At 38.1% G+C, this 26,133-nt stretch overlaps 1 protein-coding gene and 1 long non-coding RNA gene across 6 annotated transcripts in view; one reads left to right on the forward strand and one right to left on the reverse strand.

The window, feature by feature from the left end:
* Nucleotides 1-906: 906 nt before the first annotated feature.
* Nucleotides 907-13,112, forward strand: LOC129923550 (uncharacterized). Of its 4 annotated transcripts, none has more exons than XR_008775509.1 (4): nt 907-1,125; nt 10,843-10,922; nt 12,340-12,517; nt 12,938-13,112. It is a non-coding gene; the product is annotated as an uncharacterized LOC129923550 (long non-coding RNA). The 4 variants fall into 4 exon arrangements; XR_008775508.1 differs by having other exon boundaries at nt 914-1,125; nt 12,375-12,517; XR_008775510.1 differs by having other exon boundaries at nt 1,119-1,250; nt 12,375-12,517.
* A 1,853-nt stretch (nt 13,113-14,965) lies between these two features.
* Nucleotides 14,966-26,133, reverse strand: part of LOC106067928 (uncharacterized) — a 35,263-nt gene continuing 24,095 nt past the window's right edge. The window contains exons 12-21 of one of the 2 annotated variants that reach the window (XM_056016299.1): nt 25,523-25,703; nt 24,428-24,515; nt 24,114-24,176; nt 23,168-23,218; nt 22,379-22,451; nt 20,304-20,407; nt 19,463-19,597; nt 17,795-17,890; nt 16,120-16,207; nt 14,966-15,710 (exon numbers count right to left, since the gene is read on the reverse strand). In XM_056016299.1, the coding sequence (XP_055872274.1) occupies nt 15,500-15,710; nt 16,120-16,207; nt 17,795-17,890; nt 19,463-19,597; nt 20,304-20,407; nt 22,379-22,451; nt 23,168-23,218; nt 24,114-24,176; nt 24,428-24,515; nt 25,523-25,703 (1,090 nt within the window). In that variant the 3' untranslated portion in view covers nt 14,966-15,499. The remainder of the gene's footprint in view (nt 15,711-16,119; nt 16,208-17,794; nt 17,891-19,462; nt 19,598-20,303; nt 20,408-22,378; nt 22,452-23,167; nt 23,219-24,113; nt 24,177-24,427; nt 24,516-25,522; nt 25,704-26,133) is intronic. The other variant, XM_056016301.1, reaches the window with a different exon arrangement.

The following is a 26,133-nucleotide window of genomic DNA, read 5'->3' on the forward strand; positions in this document are numbered from 1 at the left end:
ACAGTGTGAGACTCGTTTTAGGGTCTCCTCCACAGCGTGAGACTCGTTTTAGGGTCTCCTCCTCAGTATGAGACTCATTTTATGGTCTCTTCCACAGCTCGAGACTCGTTTTAGGGTCTCTTCCACAGCGTGAGACTCATTTTATGGTCTCTTCCACAGCTCGAGACTCATTTTAGGGTCTCTTCCACAGCGTGAGACTCGTTTTAGGGTCTCTTCCACAGTGTGAGACTAGTTTCAGGGTCTCCTCCTCAGTATGAGATTCGTTTTAGGGTCTCCTCCTCAGTATGAGACTCGTTTTAGGGTCTCTTCCAGAGTATGAAACTCGTTACTTTATTTTTTTTTTTATTAAACTGCTGTTATCTTTTCTTTCATCGTGATTTCTTTTCTTGTTCCCCCATCAGAGGTGCCGATGTGACATAAAACCTAAATCTCCAATCAAAATTTCTTTCTCAGTGGATGAAGGGTGGGAGGGGGTGGAGAGGCTGTATGAATAAGTCGAAACGATGTTTTTTGTTATGATAATAAATGATTAAGAAAATAATAGCACCATTCATATAGCTAGAGTCGACGTTGGTTATTAGCCTGTTCTTGTTATAAATCATATTTACATTAAGTACAAAAGAATATTTCAAAGTAAAATAGGCAACGATGTCACCAATGATTTTCGCAAAATCAAACATTTGAAATAAAACTAATTTGATTGAAAAGTCAAGTACATTTTCTGAGCTCATAATATCTAACCACTCCCGAGACACACTCCAGAGACACACTCCCGAGACACACTTCTGAGACACACTTATGAGACATACTCATGAGACGCACACCTAAGACATACCCTAACAACATCGATATCAACACTTATCATATGAAAATATCGATTATGCACAGTCGTACAATACTGCCCCGGGCTTCCTGGCACCCTCGTTACGCCACTGGCCGTTATAACATACGTACTGACAAAAAAACAACAACTGAAGGAATGTAAGGATGATATGTTATTTTACTGTCTGGTCAGGTAGTCACAAAAAGTTAGTACCAACATGTGGATGGAAAGAGTTAATCTCTCGGTAACACCCTAGGCCACATTCACAATTTGGATCTGCTCGAGAACAGGTTGCTGTCAAGGTAAGTCTATAAACTACAAGGAACGATAATTTCATTCCATTATGTGTTTCAATTTCCTTAGTTCTAGAGTTATCTATCATAGGAAGTGATAGAGTTGTGTGTTACTAACAGAGGAGCAATCTAAGGTGTGACTAGCTTTCAGTTTAATTGTATTTTGTTTGTTTTGTTGTTGTTGCTGTTGTTGTTTTTTATCGTAAATTGTTTCTTGTTTAAGCCTTTAACAAAGTGTACGTCTGTCTGTCTGTCTGTCTGTCTGGTACACATCTTTTACACGTTATTTCTACCACTTGCCATTCTCGGATCAAGTTGAAACTTTTTACATTATCTCACAGTCAAGTGCCGATATTTTACACGTGAATATATCCAAAAAAAATAACCAATTAATAATTATTTTAGTGATAATTAATATATTTCATACATAAAAAAGAAAAGGCGGTAATTTTTCAGTACTTTCCGTTATATAAGCTTTTTTATTACAAAATGGTTTCTTGCCAGTCAAAAAAATATATAAAAAGGTCTCAGAGAAACATAACAATGTATTTTGAACGATTTCGTGCTGTAGCATGTTAATACACACTCTAGTCATTTAAAAACTTTGTCTGATGCAAATTAAGACTTACATACATACATCTGGTAAAGGTCTCTTAACATTATATATTTTAATATCTTTAGTAACTTCTTAAACTAGTGTGTATTAAAATATAGTAATATATTAATGTGGGAGTGGGGGGGGGGGTAATCGTTGATTTTTAAAGCGCTTGGCTTTCAAATGGATGAGTCTTGTGTTCGCATCTCGGTGAAGACTGGGATTTGGAATATCTGTTCTTTTAGGACCCTCTTCAGTCCACCCTATGCAAATGGATACCTGTGGGGAAAAAACGTAAGTTGGTCTTTTTTACGTTATGTAAGAGATGATCTTATAGATCGTAAGGTCGGAATGGGGAACAATTTTTTTACACTGATGTGAGAGTATCTAAACATGTGATGTGGATCATCGCCTTGATGGTTGAACCCTGCCCGATGTAATGCCCGGATTTAGGCCACGAAATAATAAAAATCTTCCATTCTGAAGGAACATCCGAAATATGTAAATCAAACAACAAACGTGTGTTGACAAAAGTTGACCAATAGTACATTGGTTTAATCAAGAGTTGACCAATAGTACATTGGTGTAATCAAGAGTTGACCAATAGTACATTGGTGTAATCAAGAGTTGACCAATAGTACATTGGTGTAATCAAGAGTTGACCAATAGTACATTGGTGTAATCAAGAGTTGACCAATAGTACATTGGTGTAATCAAGAGTTGACCAATAGTACATTGGTTTTTGTCAAGAATTGATTAGTCTAGAGCGTAGAGCTTGACTGTTTTTTTTCCCGTCAATTAATGTTTTTTTTTTTTTTTTTTTTTTTGCGATGAACAGAAAAAAAATGTTTAACATATTTTTTGTATCTACTAGAGAACTCTTTGCGGTCCCGCTGCCCCAGAGTCGTGTATCTGTTTTGTACTAGAAACGTCCCTTCATAATCAATACATGTGTCATGGGCGTAGCCAGGATTTTTTTTCGGCCCCCCCGCGAAAATTTTTTAAAAATGTATTTATGTGTGTGTGTACATCATTTTTATTACATTCTGACTCTGACATTCTTTCGGAAGACGTTTATTGTGACCTAGAATAGGTTCTTCCATGAGTTAGTGGAAAAATTGTAGATTCCCCGCCATTACTAGCAATGGGGTCTGGGGGAGCGCTAGGAGCTCCCCCAACGCGGGGCGAAGCCCCGCCGCCAAGCACTATTTCTGATATTGAAAACCAACAAAATGCATATTCTGAGGTATCTACAGTGCATTTTCCTTCTATTAAAAAGTTTTATTTCAAAAACGTAATGTGATATTCTTACTGACTTAGACCCTCCCGCGCCGTTCGGCGCATTTGCTGTTAAGCTGTTTCCATAAAATTGTAGACTGTTTCCATAAAATTGTAGATTCCCCGCCATTAATAGCAAGGGGCCTGGGGGGAGCGCTAGGAGCTCCCCCAGCGCGGGGCGAAGCACTATTTCTGGTATTGAAAGCCAACAAAATGATCATTCTGAGGTATCTACACTGCATTTTCCTGCTATTAAAAAGTTTTATTTCAAAAACCTAATGTGCTATTCTTACTGCGCCGTTCGGAGCATTTGACGTCAAGCTGTTTCCATAAAAATCTGTCACTGGTAATGTCTGAAGCCTCTTCCCACCTGCCATGAAGACCTCCATGAATGAGTGGCGTCAAGTTGTACTAGGATATCATTGCAACTCTTCTTATGCGTAATTTATTTTGTCGAAGAACATGTCCGGTAAACCTCATGCATCGCTCTCTCACAATCTTACTAATGGGTCGACTCCCAGTTCGGCATAGGATTTCCTTGATTTAGACCCCATCTCTATAACTGACTCCTAAAATCTGTCTTACCCATCTTTGTTGAGCCACATTTTGTGTTTTTCAATTTCGGCAGATGACTATTCACTGCAGTTTATTAATGGAGCCCTGCCTCTGGTAAAAATGTGTAACCTCTCTTGAATACGCTCTTGGAATTAAGTGACTGTAGTTTGCTTTAGATTTTATATCGAAAAGAGAAGTTTTATCGTCAAAATCATCTGTTGGCGGTTTTCCACCTCAAAATGCTCTGTAGGGGGATCTTAAACTCAAAACCATCTGGAGAGGTTTTAAACTTTAAAAAAAAAGCCATCTGTTGAAGAGGGGTTTAAACTCAAAACCCCCGATCGGATTGGCTACGCTCAAATAATTTTAGTGTGTAATTTGCTTTTTTTTTATATTGAAGAGGTATTTTTAGCATCAAACCCCTCTGAATGGGGGTTTAAACTAAAAACCCCTTTTGGCAACGCTCATAGCATTTTGAATCCGTAATTTGCTTTTTTTCTTACACTGAAGATGTATTTTTTATCCTCAAACCCCCCTGGCGGGGGGTTTAAACTCAAAACCCCTTTGGCTACGCTCGTAGATTTTAGAGTGAGTAATTTGCTTTTATTTATATTGAAGAGGTACTTTTTAGCTTCAAACTCCACTGGAGGGGAGTTTAAACTCAAAACCCCTTTGACTACACTCATAACATTTTGAATGCATAATTTGCTTTGTTTTTATTATTTGAGAGGTATTTTTTACCTTCAAACCCCGCTGAAGTGGGGTTTAAACTCAAAAGCTACGCTCATAACATTTTGAGTGTGTAATTAGCTTTTTTTATATTGAAGAGGGGGTTTATCGTAAATTTTAGAGGGGGTTTTAAAATCAAAATCTTCCTTAACTGTGCTCTTGGAATTAGTGGATTTTCGTTTGCATTTTTTTTGTTTTGTTTTAAAGAAGAGGGGGAGTTAACTGCAAAAACCCCAGGTAGAGGGTTTAAAACTCAAAACCCCTGGTAGGGGGTTTTTAACTCAAAACCCCTGGTAGGGGGTTTTTAACTTGAACCCCCCTGGTAGGCGGTTTTAAACTCAGAACCCCCTGTTAGGGGGTTTTAAACTCAAAACCCCTTTGGTTGTGCTGGGGCAAGTGATAGTTTAGTATTAAAAACTCACCTAAAAGAAACAAAATCAAAGCAAAAAATCAGTCATTAAATTCCGACTCCCCCCCCCCCGAAGGGAGGGGGATTTCATTTCGGGGGGGGGGTTTGAACTCCAACACCCCCCCCCCTGGCTACGCCCATGACATGTGTCTAACTCGCCCTAATATTACTCTGTTTTGCATTTGTTATGAAAACATAGAACGATTTTCTCTGAAGCCGATGTTACTGAAATGAACGAAAAATCAATGACCAGCACTTTGATGTTAGCCTGTTAGCCTTTTAGACACAATTACCTGGCAGATGAAAGCTTAGGCTAATCTACTTCTATACAAGTGATAAGTTCTGATAGTCGACAATAAAAAAAAATGAATAAACCGTACATATGTAATGTTTTGTTTTTTTTGCTAAAATACAGAAGAGATACAGATCTATTTAAGTTGATATCTATCTATTTATTTTTCTATATATCTATCTTTCTATCTATATATCTATTAATGTACATACAGCTGTGTCATCCTTTTGACCATTGACATTTTGCAGCTCAATTTAAATTGAAAAGAAATTTTTTAATTGAGAAAAAAAATCTGTATTTCGACGGGTCAGAAACTACGTTTGTTTGTTTGTATGTTTGTTTTTTCACATTTTTACCAATATCATACTTTAAATCTTATAGTTAGCAGCACTGTCGTGATAAAAAATTGTCCGCATATAGTGTGTTCGCATCCTCGTAACATACTTCGGATAAACCAAATACATCGCATAAACTCAATTTTTTTTAAAAAATAAAATATGCATTTTATAGATTTTTTTTTAAACAAAGAAAAATTTAATTTAATTTAGAAGTACTTTTTATTTTAAAATGGCATGCTTTTAGATATCAGTATTTTTTATTAATAAGTGATTTTTTATTAAAGTTTATGAAAAAGTATAGGGGCCTCCAGAAAAAGTCTTCCCACATTCTTAATTCCGGCCCTGTGTTTATTAGTTTACGGATGGGTATAGTCGACAGATTATGCGTGGTGCCCCAACGGTCCAGCAGACTAAGGTGTAGGTGAAGGTCAATGTATCAGACATATTATTGTAAGAATACAATAACCGGGAATTTCTTTAATGGTTATTATAAACATGGCGCGGGTAAGCTAGGACTGCCTAGAAGACCAAACTAACGGACGATGTTTTGAGACTGCATAGAATAGAAACGTTATTCTATGATTGTGGTCTTCGCTACATTGAACTGCACCCTTCTTTGTGTGATTAAATAGTCAGAGCTTAGAAGCAAGGAGTCTTCTCGCGTTGTGTTCATGTTGTAACGGTGTAAGTTAGATCTAGACTTACATATTAGACTAGACTCGATACAACCAGAGCTCGCAACACAATTAGATCTAGTGCTTTTGTCGTCAACAACACCAGTAACAACAACCCTAGTGAAAACATCATCAGTAACAACATCCTTAGTGAAAACATCTGCAGTAACAATATCCCCAGTGAAATTATCAGCAGTAACAACATTCCCAGAGAAAACAACATCAGTAACAACATCCCCAGTGAAACATCGTCAGTAACAACATCCCCAGTGAAACATCGTCAGTAACAACATCCCCAGTGAAACATCGTCAGTAACAACATCCCCAGTGAAACATCATCAGTGACGATATCCCCTGTGAAAACATCAGCAGTAACAACATCCCCAGTGAAACATCATCAGTAACAACATTCCCAGAGAAAACATCATCAGTAACAACATCCCCAGTGAAACATCATCAGTGACGATATCCCCTGTGAAAATATCATCAGTGACAATATCCCCAGTGAAACATCATCAGTAACAACATTCCCAGAGAAAACATCGTCAGTAACAACATTCACAGAGAAAACATCGTCAGTAACAACATTCACAGAGAAAACATCGTCAGTAACAACATTCCCAGAGAAAACATCATCAGTAACAACATCCCCAGTGAAACATCGTCAGTAACAACATCCCCAGTGAAACATCATCAGTAACAACATCCCCAGTGAAACATCGTCAGTAACAACATCCCCAGTGAAACATCATCAGTGACGATATCCCCTGTGAAAACATCAGCAGTAACAACATCCCCAGTGAAACATCGTCAGTAACAACATCCCCAGTGAAACATCATCAGTGACGATATCCCCTGTGAAAACATCAGCAGTAACAACATCCCCAGTGAAACATCGTCAGTAACAACATCCCCAGTGAAACATCATCAGTGACGATATCCCCTGTGAAAACATCAGCAGTAACAACATCCCCAGTGAAACATCATCAGTGACGATATCCCCTGTGAAAACATCAGCAGTAACAACATCCCCAATGAAAACATCATCAGTGACAATATCCCCAATGAAAATATCATCAGTAACAACATCCTCGTTGAAAACATCATCAGTAACAACATTCACAGAGAAAACATCGTCAGTAACAACATTCACAGAGAAAACATCGTCAGTAACAACATTCACAGAGAAAACATCATCAGTAACAACATCCCCAGTGAAACATCGTCAGTAACAACATCCCCAGTGAAACATCATCAGTAACAACATTCCCAGAGAAAACATCGTCAGTAACAACATTCACAGAGAAAACATCGTCAGTAACAACATTCCCAGAGAAAACATCGTCAGTAACAACATTCACAGAGAAAACATCATCAGTAACAACATCCCCAGTGAAACATCGTCAGTAACAACATCCCCAGTGAAACATCATCAGTAACAACATCCCCAGTGAAACATCATCAGTAACAACATCCCCAGTGAAACATCGTCAGTAACAACATCCCCAGTGAAACATCATCAGTGACGATATCCCCTGTGAAAACATCAGCAGTAACAACATCCCCAGTGAAACATCGTCAGTAACAACATCCCCAGTGAAACATCATCAGTGACGATATCCCCTGTGAAAACATCAGCAGTAACAACATCCCCAGTGAAACATCGTCAGTAACAACATCCCCAGTGAAACATCATCAGTGACGATATCCCCAATGAAAACATCATCAGTGACAATATCCCCAATGAAAACATCATCAGTGACAATATCCCCAATGAAAATATCATCAGTGACAATATCCCCAGTGAAAATATCATCAGTGACAATATCCCCAATGAAAATATCATCAGTGACAATATCCCCAATGAAAATATCATCAGTGACAATATCCCCAATGAAAATATCATCAGTGACAATATCCCCAATGAAAATATCATCAGTGACAATATCCCCAATGAAAATATCATCAGTGACAATATCCCCAATGAAAATATCATCAGTGACAATATCCCCAGTGAAACATCGTCAGTAACAACATCCCCAGTGAAACATCGTCAGTAACAACATCCCCAGTGAAACATCATCAGTGACAATATCCCCAGTGAAAATATCATCAGTGACAATATCCCCAGTGAAAATATCATCAGTGACAATATCCCCAATGAAAATATCATCAGTAACAACAACCCCAATTGAAAACATTATCAGTGTGAACATCCCCAGTAACACCATCACCTTTTCTTTCTTTGTAATGAAACATGTTCACATTTTGCATACATGTTGAGTATGAAAGGAATAAAGCAATAGTATAAAATGTGATTAATTTATACATAAATAGTTGATTATAGTAACTTGAAGTTTGAACTAACTAAATCTTGGTCCGTCTTGTGAAGATTGATCTCTTCTCTTTGTAATATGATGATTTACTTTCGTTCATGTGTTGAAAAATTCAATGTGAATAACATCATCACCATTAACAATACATTGGTATAGGATATACCAAAATAAGAGCGATCGAATTCAAGATGAGATTTGATAAATGGTTAGACTAAAACAGATTTTGAAATTATGAATTTTAAAAATCTCTCAACAGTTTGTTTGTGACTGATTATTTAGCGTTAACGGAAATAATATTTAAATAGACCGCCGGCGGACAACGGCTTTGTCTGCACCTGATGCGGAAAAATATGCAGGTCGCAACGGGTTTGTGTAGTCATGTAGAACACTGCACTCATCCTTAATCTTCGGAATCGAAGACATAGCCTTTATTATTTATCATTTAACATAAAGGGGAAAAAACTAACAGACACATTTTATGTTTTTAAAAAATGTTTAAAGAAGCGAGATTTCTCCCACAATGGACCTCATTCACCGATCGTAAACAAACAACATTTAGCCACGTGGTGCTCTATCTCTTCTATATAATTTACGATCTCATGTTTAATTCATGATAGTTGTCACGTGACAGTTTTTCCCCATTGTTTTATCAATAAGATCACGTGACTAAATGTTGTTTGTTTACGATTGGTGAATGAGGTCCATTTGAAGAGCTGAAGAGGGAGAGCACAACGCTACCCAACAGTATGGGACACCAAAGTAAAGGTCCCCTTTCAGTCCTTGCGATCTATAGAGTAGATGATGTAAAGGTCATCTGTTTCTGTGGCCCACGGTTAACGAGGGTGTCATGTGGCCAGCACAATAACAAACCGCCTTTACTTTTCCATACTAATGGCAGCTACCCATTAGTGCTGGGTGGACTCAGAGGCGCCCTAAAATTCCGAAATTCAAAATCCATGTCCTCACCAGGATTCGAAACCCGGAGTCCTCGGATCTGTTTCTATGGACGACACTAAACGAAGGTGTCGCGTGACAAAAGATGTTTGATAATTCTGCTGGTTACACTTCAAGTCCCCAGGCCAAAGAATCTCCTGCCCTCTTCTTTCACCTGCCTGGTCGTGCAGTATGCGCGCTGGGCTGTCGTTCGGTCGTCTCAATGGTCCAAGGCTCATACCCTGCCAGCTGAATGCCCCGGACGTCCTGCGGAAGGTTTGAACTAGGAAGAAGATTATCTCAATTCTGAAGGAACATCCGAAATTTGTAAAACGAACACACGAAGACCTCCCTACAACTCAACCATTTCACCCAGAACTTAAATACATCTATGTTTAAGTTGTAGAAAGTGGTTAGAGCGTTATGTCCATGTTGACCATGTGTCCCATAAAAAATTTATAAAACATTTTTCTTTCTATATATCAAAGTCTTTTTAAGTGGGAAAATTGTGATATTTTTCTCAAATAGCACTTTCAGCTTTTAAGCTCTAAACGTGACAGACGGACAGACAGACAAACTATACAACACCAGCGGCTTTGGCCGCTAAAAAGAAGAGGGGAGGTCAAAGCAAATTAAGTTTTTGAGGACAACAAAATGTGATGATTGGTGTACTGTCACCACGAAGCCCTCGTAACTAACAGACATTATTGACCTTAAACCTTCACAGCTTTAAAACCTAAGCAAGGTTTGGAAATGTAACGAGGGAAAAATAAGTAGGTGGGGGAGGGGGGGGTGAATGGCATAAACGTCTTGGTGTGACTATCAAGGCTCAAGTTGGAATTCCGGTTCAAATACTGTTGTGTTCGCTGAGCGCCTGGATTGCTGCCTGGTCGTGTGGTTTGCGCGCTGGACTGTCGTTTGGATTTATCGGTGGTCCCGGACATTCAAGCCCTGCCCGCTCACATCCCCCGTCGTCCTGCGGGAGGTTTGGACTAGGAAGTAAACTATCTTCAACTCTGAAGGAACATCCGAAACATGTAAAACAAACCAACAACCTTTTTTTTTTCACGACAAGTCCATGAAAGCATAAAGGTTGCGCTACACAAAAAAATAATATTTTCTAAGTAATATAACCCCCAAACAAAACACATATGTCAACTAAGAGTAGGCCAGAATAAGAACTGTATTTTACGACTAGTTTTTATAGCTCTTGAACTGCTGTATCAACATACGTGTTATGTACACTGAAAGGTATACTTATACATATCCTTCTATTATTGTTTTATGACCAGTTGTTTATTCAAATACGTGAAACTAAAACTGTCTCGCAAATTGAAAAAACAAATGGTCTAGGGTTATTTAGTAACAATATGTAGCTCCACTCAACGAAGGTAAGTAATGATAGGCCAACATATGTATTGAAATTAGGCTCTTTAACCTTAGAAAACAATGTTTCAATTATTTTAACGTAACTAAAGTTTTCGTGTATAGTTGTATTCTAAAACAATGGTAATTCATATGCATTGTTGTATCCCTACTATTTAAATAACGCATTGACAAGTGGCTTCCCTTTCCTTCTCTTCTCAGGAATAACGCAAAAATACATCACAACAAGAGTCTGTGTTTTTAGATATACGAGCAGGCGGCCCCTCTGGGTCTGTTATTAGGTACGTATGGTTAAAACACCCCAACAGCTGTATTTGTTGGGGGGGGAGGAGAGGTGAACACGGACAAACATGAACGTAAAAAGCATAGCTTAGCGTTTTTAATCCGTTACAGCAACAGTAGTAGAAATCGTAGCTTTGAGTTACTGAAAAAAAAAATCATAGGAAATCCTTTAAGACAGTGATGCCCATAATACGGCACGCGGGCCACATCCGGCCCGCGACGTGATTCTATCCGGCCAGCCAAAACGTGTAGAAAATCCCTCTTTCATTAAAAAGGTTGAAAATGTATCTTCAACTACTTTAGGGCCCTCACTATTAACCTTTAAAAATTGTGGGACTCTGAATGTAGAATCTACCAGGAACATAATAATAAGCCAACATATTTAATTTGTAAAAAAAACTGTGACTTTAAAAAACAACAACATATAAACGGCATTGTGAAACAAATCTGACGGCATTGTTAGTTTAACGCGCCTGTTAAACTACGCCTAGACATTGCAAGATTTATGAGGATATTTACCAAAAAGAGACATAAAAATAAGTCGGTGGTTAATGTTGCTAATATTTAAAGTAGAGAAATGAACTTCCACTGTCTCACTTAATTAGTGCAAGTTTCTAATCAAATAGTTTAGGGTAAATTTGATGTCGTTTTTTTTTTGTATCCTTTCGGTCATGTGGCCCGCGACACGAGCGTTGGAAATTAAAATGGCCCGCATGTCGAATTAGGTTGGGCATCACTGCTTTAAGAGGAGAGACCAGAACAGTGCAGGAGACGGATGCACAATGATGTTTTGCTTGTAAAATGTTTCTCGAGTTTCGGATGTTTGTTTAGAGCTGAAGATAATGTATATCCTAGCCTGAGCCTCCCGCAGAACGATCGGGGGATGGCAGCGGACAGGGTATGAACCCGGTACCATCGAGACGACCCAACTACCAGTCAGCCATCCATGTTGATGAAAATGTGTGACAGTATTAGCTTAAGTTAAACTGTGCAATCACCTTGACCTATCCCTTAGTCTTTTTTGGACCGTTGGGGGCACCACTCAAGATCTTTTGACCATCCTTCTCCATTCCTCTCTGTCTTTTGCCTTGGATAGAACCTCCTTCAATGACAGGCGGTTCATTCTTTTATGTTGTCTTCCCATCACTTTCTCTGTCTTCCTCTTTTTCTTTTTCCTGGTTCTGTTCCTTGTAGGTCTTTGCGAGCCATGGAATACCTATCGTATGGAGTGTGTATATTTGGATGTATCAGCTACCTACAGCATACCAATAAAACTTTCCCTGTTGTTTCAAAAACAAATAGTGCACACTTTGCTAGCACATTTTCGAAGACTAGATTTAATAACGCAGTGGATTTTTTAATTTATTTTTTTTTGTGGGCTTTTTATTTTTGCGCTTTGAACAATTTATGCTCTAGATAGGCCCACGAGATCAACTTCTCCCTTTCTGCAGTTCTCGACACCAAGACTTGTCTCAGATGGACATCACCAAATACTCTGCTGTCAAAGACGAGGCAAGCGGTGCCACGCTCCGAGAACACTGCTGTCCAAAAGTCCCCGTTGATATAACTGACGTGCTCTGTGACGCAGAGAAAGGTAAGGATATTTTTTTCTCTCCCTGGCTGACTTACTTTTTTAAACTCACATTCCCACACTCAGATGGAGTTTCATGATGATGGTGATTTTTGTTTATGTAAGCTATAAATAGATTCTCCACTGCCCCAACAGAATAAAGGGCAGCTGAATATGAAAGGTGAAATTTACCCAGTAAATGTCAAGTGATCATCACACGAAATTTGTGCTCCAAATTGACAGCTCTTGGTTTGGAAGCCAGGTGTGTAAACACCTTTTCTAGTTTACGAGATCTAAACGGGACGGACGGACAGACAAACCACACAAAACTAATAACGTCTATTCACCTTTCGGGGGGCAGCTCAAAAAAAGTAGGAGAAGAAGTGAACTAGTGAATCGAGTGAACGAGTATGTCAACCTGGGATATGTCTTAATTTTTTTCAGGTGTCCTGAGGTCATGGTGCCCCCTGTGTCTGTACATCACAGACGTTAGGGATTTAGGAGAACAGCTCTGGGACGCCTGCTCCAGCATGACCACGTCTGGGACCAGATTTTTTGTACGTTTTGTGAAGAAAACTGTCATGGTTGGAACGAAAATAAACATCAAGTAAAGTTGGAACATCAAGTTTTGTGTTTGTCTGTTTTCTGGTGTTTGGAATGAACTGGCCCAGGGCCGGACTTAAGGGAGAGCAGATGAGCTGCCCATGAGACAGAAAGGGCCCTCACAAGCGAGAAAATAAATATTTCGATGCTTCAGCAACTTAAATTTTTTTTTTGTTGATATTGTTGATTAGCATTGCTATTTTTGTTTTCTTTATACATTTTGACCAGCAATACTTGAAATCTTACAGTTGGCAACATTGCCATGGTTAAAGTGTCCGCTTCTAGTGTGATCGTGTTGTTCTAATAAACTCCAGATTTACTACATTAGGTAACCACTAAAAATTTAGATTTTTTGTTACTAAAATATGCTTATTAAATTTATTTTTTTAACGAAAGAAAATTAAATTTAATTTACAAATACTTTGTTTTACAATATGGCATGCTTCTAGATATCAGTATAGACGCTTAATCTCCATGCCTAGGTTCCCATATTTTCTTTTTCTTCTTCTTCTTCTTCTTTTTATTATTAAGTGGATTTTTATTCATGCTTTTGAAAAAGTGTAGGGGCCACGCACGAGGCCTCACATACTTAAATCCGGCCCTGAAGAGACTCTCGTCATGGTAAAAAAAAAAAAGACGGCAATGGTATAAGATGGTCGACAGTACACGTGTGGTGCTCCAACGGTCCGAAAGACTAAGGAAGAGGTGAAGGTGAATAATTTTCTTCACCGAGTAACATTCTCCGACGTAATAAAGACATTTTCGCTAATGTTATTAACTTGTGTTTCTGATCTTGGAGTCTTTTGGATTCAGACGAGTTAAGTTTATCATAGAAATCTGCCCAAACCTAAACAAGTGATTCCTCTGGACGCATTCATTGTCCTCCGAGACAGAAAATTTCATACGTTAAAAAAATGAAAATAGGAAGATTAGAAATGTTAAACCAACTTGATAAAATAAGCAATGTCAAGAAGACTAAAATTGAGATTCCCCAAAATAGATCATTATTTGATTCCTCTGGACGCATTCATTGTCCTCCGAGACAGAAAATTTCATACGTTAAAAAAATGAAAATAGGAAGATTAGAAATGTTAAACCAACTAGATAAAATAAGCAATGTCAAGAAGACTAAAATTGAGATTCCCCAAAATAGATATATATTTGTTCTTTGAGAATGTCCCTTGGTTCGGATTTGCATCTTAAAGTCAACCTACTTCTTCAAAGACCACTAGGGAAAAAGCAAGACACTCCAGCAACGAGACAATGGCGGAGCGTCTGAAGAAAATGTGCGCAAAGACGTCACATGCCAGAATTAAAATATACTCTCGAAACCATTTCTTTATAGGAGAAAAAAAAGGGGGGGGGGCAGTACTGCGAGCCAATGTAAGCCTTGGTTGGCTGTCTATTTTCGAGAAAAAAAAAAACTCTTGAATCTAAAACACCCACTGCTCAAAGAAACACGAGAAAGGCTTTGGGCGTCAACCCTGAGAAAAAAAAATCAAGAGGAGGCGGTGACCCTAGGGCAGCTTGGAGCACAATGTGACGCTGCTGACCCCTAACAGTATTGGCTATTGCCGTTTCTTTGGACCAAAGAGATGGGTGAAGAGAGGGGGGTGGAGGATTCAATGTTCTATACTGTACACAAAACAAGAGTAAACCAATGTCTAGAGAGATGTGAGTTTAAACCCACAGTAAGACACTTGAGATTTATGCCTCTTTTCAAAATGTAATTTTTCTTTTTAAATGTTACAATAATTTTATTCCGAAAAAAAACAACAATATTTTAAAGTTTTTAAAAAAATATTAAATTTTAAATTGGAAGATTCTCGTGTTAAAGGAGAATGCTTTCAAAGGTATAAGAATTCCTCCTAATAAGCAATACATGTTTTTTTTTTTATTTATTTGTTAAAACATTCTCAAAACTCATTGTAAATGATCTTACTGCATCAGCATGATATTGCGGTCTCATATTAAATAGCTAAAGCAGATTGAAGTTTTGAAATCAATCAATGGCAAACTGATCTTTCATCGCATAAATTCAGCTGAGGTTACCATTTATATATTACAGTTGTTCAGTGGTTGAAAAAAAACACACCATGGCTTGCAATATTTGCGATAAGTAAAGAGGATTCTTTTTTCATAGGAGGTTACAGTCAGCAGAATCATTTCTTTTTCAAAGGATTTTCATGCTAGACAAAGAAGATTGGCAGCTTTGTTAGGAGATTTCCTTTTTTTTTTTCAAAACAAATTCATTGTCAGTCAAAAAAAATCTAGTTCCTCAATACAGATTCGTGGTTACACAAAGAATATTTCTGGTCCCTTAGTCGAGATTCGTGCTTCCATATGGAGATTCCGGGTCCCTTAAAGAAGATTCCTGGTCCCTCAAGGAAGACAACTGGTCTCTCAGACTTGACTTTCCGTCGTTGAAAAGGTTGTCCGAGACGAGAAAAGGTTGGTGTCTGGGGGCATGTCTTCGAAGGGCTTCACTCGTGGGGTCTCCAGACTCTTCCATGGGGCCAGCATCTCCCTGATTTTTTCTGAAGATATTGCGGTGTATAATGTCCAAGATCTGCTAGGCTTACTCTCCCCTGTCGGTAGCAGTGTTTGCTTTTGCCTGAAATCAAACCATAAGCTATTTTAAGTTTTTCATCTTGCAAACATTGTCAATGGCAAAGCTATTTAGACATGCATTGCGCTCGCGTCACTGCCCTATGTAAAGAAAAGTCGCTCTCTTGTACCTCAAGAGAATAGTGTAGATTCTAGCCCATGCGCCCGGAGTGCCAGATATATTGGAAATTGCAATAGCTACAATGTTTTAGCATTTGAGTAGACAAGGGAAGTCATCGAGTTTAACTCTGTGATGAAAATGAAAATAGTGTTTCGCCCCTTTATCTAACTTTAAAAAGCTTTTCCAACACACAACACACTATCACACACACATTTACATAGTACTTATAATACTACACAAAATATACTTGTGGAATGCCTAAACACACACATACACACACACACAAAATACTTACTTGTGGTAACCCCAGAAAATACATGCATTGGCCACTATAATGATTGGAATCAGCGCTGGGACAAGGGTTCTAAAGGAGATCCATGAATCTAAAGAATACAAAGTATTCAACTTTACCATCACAAGCTGATATCGTAATACTTCACTGGCACAAAGACATAGACTTAATAGACTAATTTAAAAAAAGCATCGTATATCACTCAAATACAGCTACCATCTCTTGAAGAGCTTTTTCAAGAAAGATGCCTTTCCAAAACACTCACGATTCTTAAAGACAACCTGCACCCGAGTGCACCCATTAAACCACTGTTACATCAGATCTGAACGAAGTGGCCGTCTCCTTTCCTTTAGGACTAAAACAGAAAGATTTAAAAACTCCTTTATCCCACTTTTGGTCAGAGTGTTACAAGATCAGCTGTCGTCATCGAGAAGTACATAGAAGTCAAACTCATAAAGCGCTGGTTGTGAATGTGTATGTGTTTCGTGAGTGAATGTTGTTCGATTTTTTTCATCCATATTGTTTTTGTACAGTAGTTACGCTAAGGTTGCCAATAGGAGTCAAACTGAATTTCGATTTAATTGGATCAATAAAATTATCTTATCTTATCTTATCTTAATAACCTCGTTTACATTGCTCCATTTTCAGATCCTCCTCTCTCATCCTCTTTCAACACGCACTCACACAACTCCACATTCGCACTATGCTGTGCACGTGACACCTCCATTTTATGAAGCTCTTCAAAAGAGACACTAAACGTTAGCAATATTAACTCTTTCTCTCCGTAATTATTTACCACATTCTGGTGGAATCAACGTTGGTATCGTTAGTTAGGAGAGAAAGAGTTAACAGAGTAGCCCCCGCAAAAAGGGACAATACAAATCGTTAGCAAACCGTTTTCCTTTTGGATTAATTTTTTTATATTTCCAGTTTTTCTGAAACCAAGTGTTGTCAAAGTAAGAAGTCAGTCTATAGAGTATTGAGGATGACTGATTGGTCGTGTAGTATGTGCTCTGGACTGTCATCCCAATGCTCACTCGATGGCTTGTTATTAATAATATTAAGGGCAATGTCTTCAATTCCGAAGTTTAAGGATGAGTGCATTGTTTCACGTGACTACGCAGACCCAGGAGCATCTCCTGCAGACTAATCCGTTATTCCCTTATAGTCGTCTGCGCCGGTCTTCAATACGAGCTTTTGTTTGGGTCTCAGATGTGTGTTTCCGCAGTCTTTACGACAGCTCTCCTAATGTCTCTTTCAGGGGCCATCTGCTGCCATCTACTTTCCTAAATGCTAGTTAGGTCGAAATAGCGCTAGAGTTGATCTTTATAGCGCTTACCAGTGGGGGGGGGGGGAAGGGCACCACTATTACGCCGTCCTCCTTCAAAGAATATCGCCATTGGCGTGCAGTCCTCTTCCGAGCGGGATAAGTGTCCGACCCAGTGCAGTTTGCGAATGGTACTGTCCACACCGGCCTCCAGAAATCTTTTTAAATTAACAATAGATTATTCTATTTTATAAGCACTTCCCTGGCGCAGCGGTTGGTGTCTTAGCTGGGGAGGCTTTAACTCTCGAGTTCGAATTCGGGTCGTTCATTTTTTTTAAATATAATAATATAATTTAGGTTGTTTTTAGGATAGACATAATAAAATAAACATTTAGAAGTACTTTTTTTTACCTGAACATTCGCCTGTCACCCTGTTGAAGCAGTCGTCGTCACATTTGGCCATGCAGTCCCCTTCGCAGTTCGGACCAAATTCATACTCCTCACAGGCTGCAGTAAAATCAAGTAACACTGACACATTTTTATCAGAGAGATTATTTTGCTCTTAATAACTAATGATTGATAGATTTTATTTATTTTTTTAAATGGAACATTTTTTACCCCGCCCCATAGGGAAAAAAAATCCTGGTTAAGCGAATGTATAAATTCTAATAACAGGCCTATAGATCCAGACATAGAAAATGGTGCTAAAAATGTTTCTGAAGGTCTTTATATTTATTTAACTCTTTAATGGATTCATGTGGGAATACCCGCTGACGTTTGTGTGTTTCAGGTATAGGCTGTCGATAGAGTAGTATTGACCTTCGGAATAAATTTAATTTTACAAGATATGTTTCGAAAAATTATAACCGTCAAACTAGCTAGTGATTGTCCAAAGATATACATAAAGTGTCAAATTTCTAGGAAAATCCTTAAGAGCCCTTTTCGAGAACCGTGTCCATGAAGGTTTTTTATGCTTTCAGTTTCTTCCCATGAAGAATTAGCAAGCTGATAATAGAAATTGTAACAAAAATGAAACGCGGCTTCCAACAGTTCAGTTCAGGACTACAAGATGAATACATATACTCATAAAATGCACAGTTATTGAATGTTACACATCTGCGATCGCAGGTTGGGCATATGTAATCACCAGGCACCGTTGCATTTTCACCCTTCTTTCTGCTTCTGTTGTGCATGGCATCTGCAATCCAAGACCCTTTCTTTATGCCCTCTCTCCATGTGGATCTATCCAGTGCCACATTTTCCTAGCTGCTAGTGTAGATTTTGAAAAGCTTCATGTCGCGTTTGCATACATCCGTATACCGTAAAAGTGGGCGACCAGCGGCTCTCCTGCCTTCTATTAGATCGCCATACAGAATGTCTTGTGGAAGTCGACCTACAGGCATTCTACGAACGTGGCCAAGCCAGCCATGGGGTCTGCTGCTGATAAAAGAGAGGATGTGTATCAAGGATTGGCCTCTTTAGTCACTCAAGAAGTTGCAAAGGGAAAAGATCGTCTCTCGAGACGTAAAATGCCACAAAATTGAATGTTAACAGGAGAACTGAGAAAAAATTACGAAAAAATTTAAGAACCACTGATCGTTTAGCCTCTTGCAGAACACAGTGCTACATCCTGGAGTAACTTGTCAAGCAGCTGATCCCAAACTGTTCAGTTGAATTTTGAACACATGGAGAAAAGAGGGAGGGGTGACTCCTGTGTGGGCGACATCGTTCCAATCATAGTTAATACCTAAGATTTCGTCTCATTTCTATTAGAATCCATAGTCGACAGAAGGACGTCATACTATGCTAAGACTTAGTATCTATTTCTAATCAGTCATATACGTCAGTGCCGAAGAAGAAGAGAAAGACAGAGAAAGTGATGGGAAGACAACATCAAAGAATGAACAGGCCTGTCAGTAAATGAAATTGTATCCAAGGCAAAGGACATAGAGGAATGGAGAGAGACGGTTGACAGATCTTGTGTGGTGTCCCAACGGTCCAACAGACTAAGGGATGGGTAGGAAGGTGAAGGGTTTGTCAACCATTTTGTTCAAAAAACTTAGTCTACGTCACACTGACCTGTAGTACAGCTGTTTTGGGGGGACTTAAAGCCTGACACACACCTTTCGCAGACCCCACTGTTTTTGCGACAATCTCCCATGCAGTTGAAACAAGTCTTTGAGCAGTTGCTGGACCAGTAATACAATGGGCAGTCTGTTATGTGATATGAAACAATTCTTAGTCGATGGACAACAATGGGCCACAATGGGCAGTCTGTTATGTGATATGAAGCAAGTCTTTCAACAATAGATGGGCCACAATGGGTAGTCTGTTATGTGATATGAAGCAAGTCTTTGAACAATTGATGGGCCACAATGGGCAGTCTGTCATCTAATATGAAACAAGTCTTTGAGCAGCTGATGGACCAGTAATGCAATGTGCAATAATAATAATAATAAATAATGCTCTCAAAATTGAACCTAAATAGAAGGTGACATAAAAAAGTGATAGACTCAATGTCCTTCCCCAGAGCACAGTACTGGGTACTAGCTTAAACCCGGTACACCCATAGACACTGTTACAACTTTTTGCCTTTCTCGGCACGTTTTCCTAATATTTCAAAGTCTGCCATTGAGAGCTCAAGCTTAAGAAGGACGTCATGTTGACGAGAAGTGAAATTTAAATGCGCTTGTCCTGTCACATGTTAGGCACTCAAACCGAGACCAATCGTCATAGAAGGGCCGAACACAGACCCTGCTACGTCACAACCTATGGGCCGTGGAGACCAATAGCTCGTTGCCACATCAGAGGTCTGTGCGAGGCCGGACCTGATCTGAAACATTATCCAATACCTTTGCTTGTTTGTTTTACATCATAAAAAGTCAAAAGTGTCACGCCGAAAAAAAAAACAACTTCTCACCTTCCGGACATGTTATCTCTGTGTAACATTGTCCAAATTTAGCTTCCAATCGACCCCCGTAACAATTCCGGCCTCCTTCGAGTGGAGAAGGGTTGTTACAGTCCCTGTGTTTAAAAAAAATAGCGCAAGAAAAAATGTTAGATCGCAAAGAATGACCAGCTCAGTAGCAAAGTAATTTAGAGGAGCTAGCAAGTCTGCTTTTACACGCTCCACTTTTTCCTAATTGTAAAATCAATAGCGTTTATTTTTTCTGAGTGGATTGAACAATATTTTGTCACAAAATATCTACGCCACAGGTTGAACAACCTTTTTTGTGAGACCCTCCTACAAGGAACAGTGCAAGGCTGCAGAAAGTGATTTTGTTCAAAATTTAAGCTATACGCCTAAAACGGTAAGTTGGTTTATCTGCTTGGAGCTACAACCCAGCGCAAACCTCGAGTTGAAATTTTTAAAACATTGACGCATTGATAGTACGTCACATTTAAAACAAGTTTATTCTAAGCGAGGCATCTGTTATATCCCTAGGCGTGCAAACCTATATAAAACATATCCGAAATCATTCATTCATGTTGTCTTTTTTTAACCAGGACTTGTATGAAAATAACTCTAAATCAAAAACAATAAACACTGGTAATAGTGCCGTCAGAGGAGCTAGTTCTTAGAATAACTTTGTAGAACATAATTGTTAGTTCGTTCCTTTCTGCATTGTTTGTTTCTTTGTTCTATTTCTCGTTTGTTTATTCTCATTTCTTTATGTTTATTCAATTTTTTCATTCTCTTTGTTAATTCTGCTTGTTTGTTCTGTCAGTTTTTGGCTTGTTCTGTCAGTTTTTTGTTTGTCCTCAGTTGTTTATGTTCTGTTTGTCATTTATTTTCTACTTTGTTATGTTGTGTATTTGCTCTCGAATAGCTGTTTATTCTCTGTTTTACTTGTTTCTGTTTGTTCTATGCTCGTTTTTGTTTCTGGTTGTTCTATGTTCGTTTTTGTTTCTGTTTGTTCTATGTTCGTTTTTTTGTTTTTGTTTGTTCTATGTTCGTTTTTTTTTGTTTTTGTTTGTTCTATGTTCGTGTTTGTTTCTGTTTGTTCTATGTTCGTTTTTTGTTTCTGTTTGTTCTATGTTCGTTTTTTGTTTTTGTTTGTTCTATGTTCGTTTTTGTTTGTTCTATGTTTTTATTTGTTTCTGTTTGTTCTATGTTCGTTTTTGTTTCTGTTTGTTCTATGTTCGTTTTTGTTTCTGTTTGTTCTATGTTTTATTTGTTTCTGTTTGTTCTCTGTTTTATTTGTTTCTGTTTGTTCTATGTTCGTTTTTGTTTCTTTTTGTTCTATGTTCGTTTTTGTTTCTTTTTGTTCTATGTTCGTTTTTGTTTTTGTTTGTTCCTTTTTGTTTTTGTTTGTTCTATGTTCGTTTTTGTTTCTGTTTGTTCTATGTTCGTTTTTTGTTTCTGTTTATTGTTCTGTGTTCGTTTTTTTTTGTTGTTGTTTTAATGCTGCTGTTTATTCTCTTGTTCTATATGTTTCTGTTTCTTCTATTTGTTCCTTGCCCCATATGCTAGAACAAATCTTTACAAATGCTCATTCTTTCCTAGTGCTATTAGAGAATGGAATGGACTGCCTTTAGTCAGGAAGACCTATGATTTGGAAGAATCTAAATCATTGATTTAACATGCATGACCAGATTGATCTAGAAACGTTCATTAATGTCTGTATTTCATAAGATAAGATAAAATAAAATAAGATAAGATAGGGTAAGATAAGGTAAGATAAGATAAGGTAAGGTAAGATAAGGTAAGATAAGATAAGGTAAGATAAGACAAGGTAAGATAAGATAAGGTTAGATAAGATATGGTAAGATAAGATAAGATAATGTAAGATAAGGTAAGGTAAGATAAGATAAGATAAGATAGGGGTTGTTCTGTTTGTTCTCTGTTTAAAACTTCTTTGTGATTGGATCAAAATATTTGATATTAATTTTGTTTTACTTGATAAGGTAAAAAAAATTGATTCAATGATAAACTAGTCACTGTATCTTCAGTATCTAAACAAATGTTAGTTCCTATCATTCCGCCTAATTTACCTGGTTCTAAAGACCCTTGTGTCCAAGCAGTCTTGACAGTGCCACTCTGTCCAAACACTCCAGCCACCATTAACTGGCGTTTAGAGGTCAAGAATTAAGACTACCAAAAAAATATAACAAACACACGGACGATTAATTAAATAACTTTTTTTTAAATAGTGCATCTCTCAAGCTTACTTATTAGCATGCTCAGTGCTTTGTCTCCTCTTTTGTGGACCAGTGGGGAGATGGGGAGAGGAGGAGTATCTGGGTGAAGGTTTTCCGTGCTGCCTTTAGGAGTTCAGTAAACTCTTCCCGAGTCGGGATTCGAACTTGTTAGGTTGCCAAGCCGTAGCCAAGGGGTTTGGGCCTCTCGGCCACACACACCGCCGTTACTAACACGTTTATAGGCATTCGTTAAACGTCTGTTATCAAATATGTGCTTACACTTTCAAGGTGCTTACACTTTCAATGTGATTACATTTTCAAGATGCTTACACTTTCAAGGTGCTTACATTTTAAAGGTGCTTATATTTTCAAGGTGCTTACATTTTCAAGGTGCTTACACTTTCAAGGTGCTTACACTTTCAATGTGATTACATTTTCAAGATGCTTACACTTTCAATGTGCTTACATTTTCAAGCTGCTTACATTTTAAAGAAGCTTACAAATTAAAGAAGCCTACACTTTAAAGGATCTTGCAATCTTAATTGAAAGGCTCCCTTCGACTCCCCTGACCCTTTGCAGACGTTTCGCTGCTGCTTTCCTATATCTGTTTTAAAGCTAAGGGAAACTAAGGATTGAACCTACCGACGCCTGGGATCTGTATCTCTGCCGTTGTCTCTCCAGACGCTCCACCAACTGTTGACAAACAGTGTCGATGAATGAAATCATAAAAAAAAAAAAATCATTTTACTGGCGCGCTGATCATAGCACTTTCCTAGCATATTTCTTAGCGCACAATTTCTAGCAAATACCTAGCATATTTCCTAGCACAATTCAGAGGCGTAGCACATGGGTATACGCTTGTGGAAGCAAGAGGTAACTACAATAATGTAACGAAGTAACGAAGGCGGTATTACGACATGACTCTCTGTACATTCGTTCAGGTAGATTAGGCTCCGTTTATATTTGTATATATATATATATATATATATATATATATATAATTATATGGAAAGAGAGAGAGGGAGAGAGGTACTTTGTTTTCCCGAATTGATATTTTGTTGGTTCCATTCGTTTTCCTAAGGCCGACATGTTGATTGGCAACAAATAGTTTCAAAAACACTTAATAAATATCTTCTTTATGAAAGTACAGCAGAAAATGTATCTGTTTCAGCCATTTTTTGTTTTTGAGAGGGGCGGGGGGATACCTCAGGGTTTTGCTTCTTTCATCTAGCAGTTTCATTACAGTATACTGAGAATACTTTATTTTTTTATTAATCTCAATGCTTTTGCGTCATACTACGTACTTTAAAAGACAATTAAAAAAAAGTCATTGTATAATCATTAAAATAGATTATTTTAAAGTATATATAACGGGTACATTGTTTTTGCATATAAAGAAAAACGTAAAGCGAAAGTATTTTTTTAAAAATAAAAGTAAATCTTGATTAGATTTGTTGTACTTTAGCATAAGTAAAAAATTAGTTTACATTTTTAGAAAAAAAAAAAAATTTAAAAAAAAAATCTCCATTAGGTCCCTTCTTTTATTAGAGAAAGAGAGAGGGAGAGAGAAAAAGGAAATCGATCTCACCGGGCGTGTCTCTCAGATCTTCATCGATGTATCCGTCGTCATCGTCGTCTGCAAATAAACATTCTGAAATGTTTCATTCAAACTAGAGTTTTCTGACTAATCAAGTTAAATGATACTGTGTGTTTCTAGTGTGTGCTCACTATGCCTATGACTTTTAAGTTGACAATTACACATGTTTATGTCGTAAAAAGGATTTTTGTTCTGTTTCTATACTTATCTCCGGAAATACGGTGGTGGCGTTTGGGTCGTCAGTCATAGTTCTGAATAGACAGAAACCTATTTACCCACACAAGCCCCCAGCATGGTATACTCACCTTTGTTGTCCTCGATTTCCTCGTCTATTCTCTTGTCGCAATCATTGTCGACCAAATCTCCTGGCACAGTCGGGCTCGTGTGGCACACCTTGTCAGATTGGCAATAGGAGAATTTCTATGTTTAGATTGATAGTAACAAGCACTTTCCAATCATTGATTGGGGGATTGAGGTTTAGAAGTTAGAAGGAGTTGGAGCGCTTTTAAAAAAACTACAATAAGGATCAAAACACCGGGTGTAGCCGCTGATTATTATGTTTAATATTAATTAATTTTAATTTGGACTTTACTTTATGTCTTCTCTTAAGACTTTGTATGTCTTCACTTAAGACTTTTTATGTCTTCTCTTAAGACTTTTTATGTCTTCTCTTAAGACTTTGTATGTCTTCTCTTAAGACTTTGTATGTCTTCTCTTAAGACTTTGGATGTCTTCTCTTAAGACTTTGTATGTCTTCTCTTAAGACTTTGTATGTCTTCTATTAAGAGGAGCTGATTCCGCAACTTTACATTGAGGCTGAATATTTTTGCAGTTGGTATCGAGTTTATTTAAACAATGCCCTTGCATTAATATCGAGTTCATTGAAATATGTCCCTACATTAATATCGAGTTCATTAAAATATGTCCCTACATTAATATCGAGTTCATTAAAATATGTCCCTACATTAATATCGAGTTCATTGAAATATGTCCCTACATTAATATCGAGTTCATTGAAACAATGTCTCTACATTAATATCGAGTTCATTGAAATATGTCCCTACATTAGTATCGAGTTCATTAAAATATGTCCCTACATTAATATCGAGTTCATTGAAATATGTCCCTACATTAATATCGAGTTCATTGAAACAATGTCCCTAAATTTATATCGAGTTCATTGAAATATATCCCTACATTAGTATCGAGTTCATTGAAATAATGTCCCTACATTAATATCGAGTTCATTAAGACCAGGTCGTGGCATACGCATCAAGCCCTAACCTATGGTCGAGACTTACCGCGTTAATGGAGGATGTATGGTCGAGACTTACCGCGTTAATGGAGGATGTATGGTCGAGACTTACCGCGTTAATGGAGGATGTATGGTCGAGACTTACCGCGTTAATGGAGGATGTGATGAATCCAGCAGGATGCATGTAGGAGCTGTAGTGCCCCAGTCCGTACAGGTAAAGGCCGAATGGAGATCCGGAAGTATGCTTCATCAGGTGGTTGCCTTGCTCTATCATCGCGTGACCCGCCCTCCATTCGGGCGCTCCGCTGACGAGGTTCCACGTGGTACTATCAGTAAAACGACAATGTTTGCTGTCAGAATGTCTAATACAGCGTGGAGGGAACTCACAAGCGAGTTATTTATAGACTTCCCCTCCTTTACTTAATTAGTAATATTTGTAACAAAGATGTAACAACGATGATAATTCCGTATATTTACTTATTTTGTAAACAATAGAAAGAGAACTTGCGAGACGAGCAGTAGTGGCGTGTCTCCAGAGAATGCTGAATCCTTCGAAGCTACATAGCAAGAGACTTGAACTAGAGAATGGTTCCAGAATAACTATTTAGGAGACATGTAGAAGTGTGTGGGGAATCACTTGATCTAGATACCACAGCGCAGTTTACCTCAGATATAGTGCTGGTTATCAGGGGCGGACTGGGTGTCAGAATCTGCAATGGGTATTTTTATTTCATCCGGCCCATAAATTGTATACAA

The sequence above is a fragment of the Biomphalaria glabrata genome, chromosome 17 (genome assembly GCF_947242115.1).
Source record: "Biomphalaria glabrata chromosome 17, xgBioGlab47.1, whole genome shotgun sequence".
Taxonomy (NCBI): domain Eukaryota; kingdom Metazoa; phylum Mollusca; class Gastropoda; family Planorbidae; genus Biomphalaria; species Biomphalaria glabrata.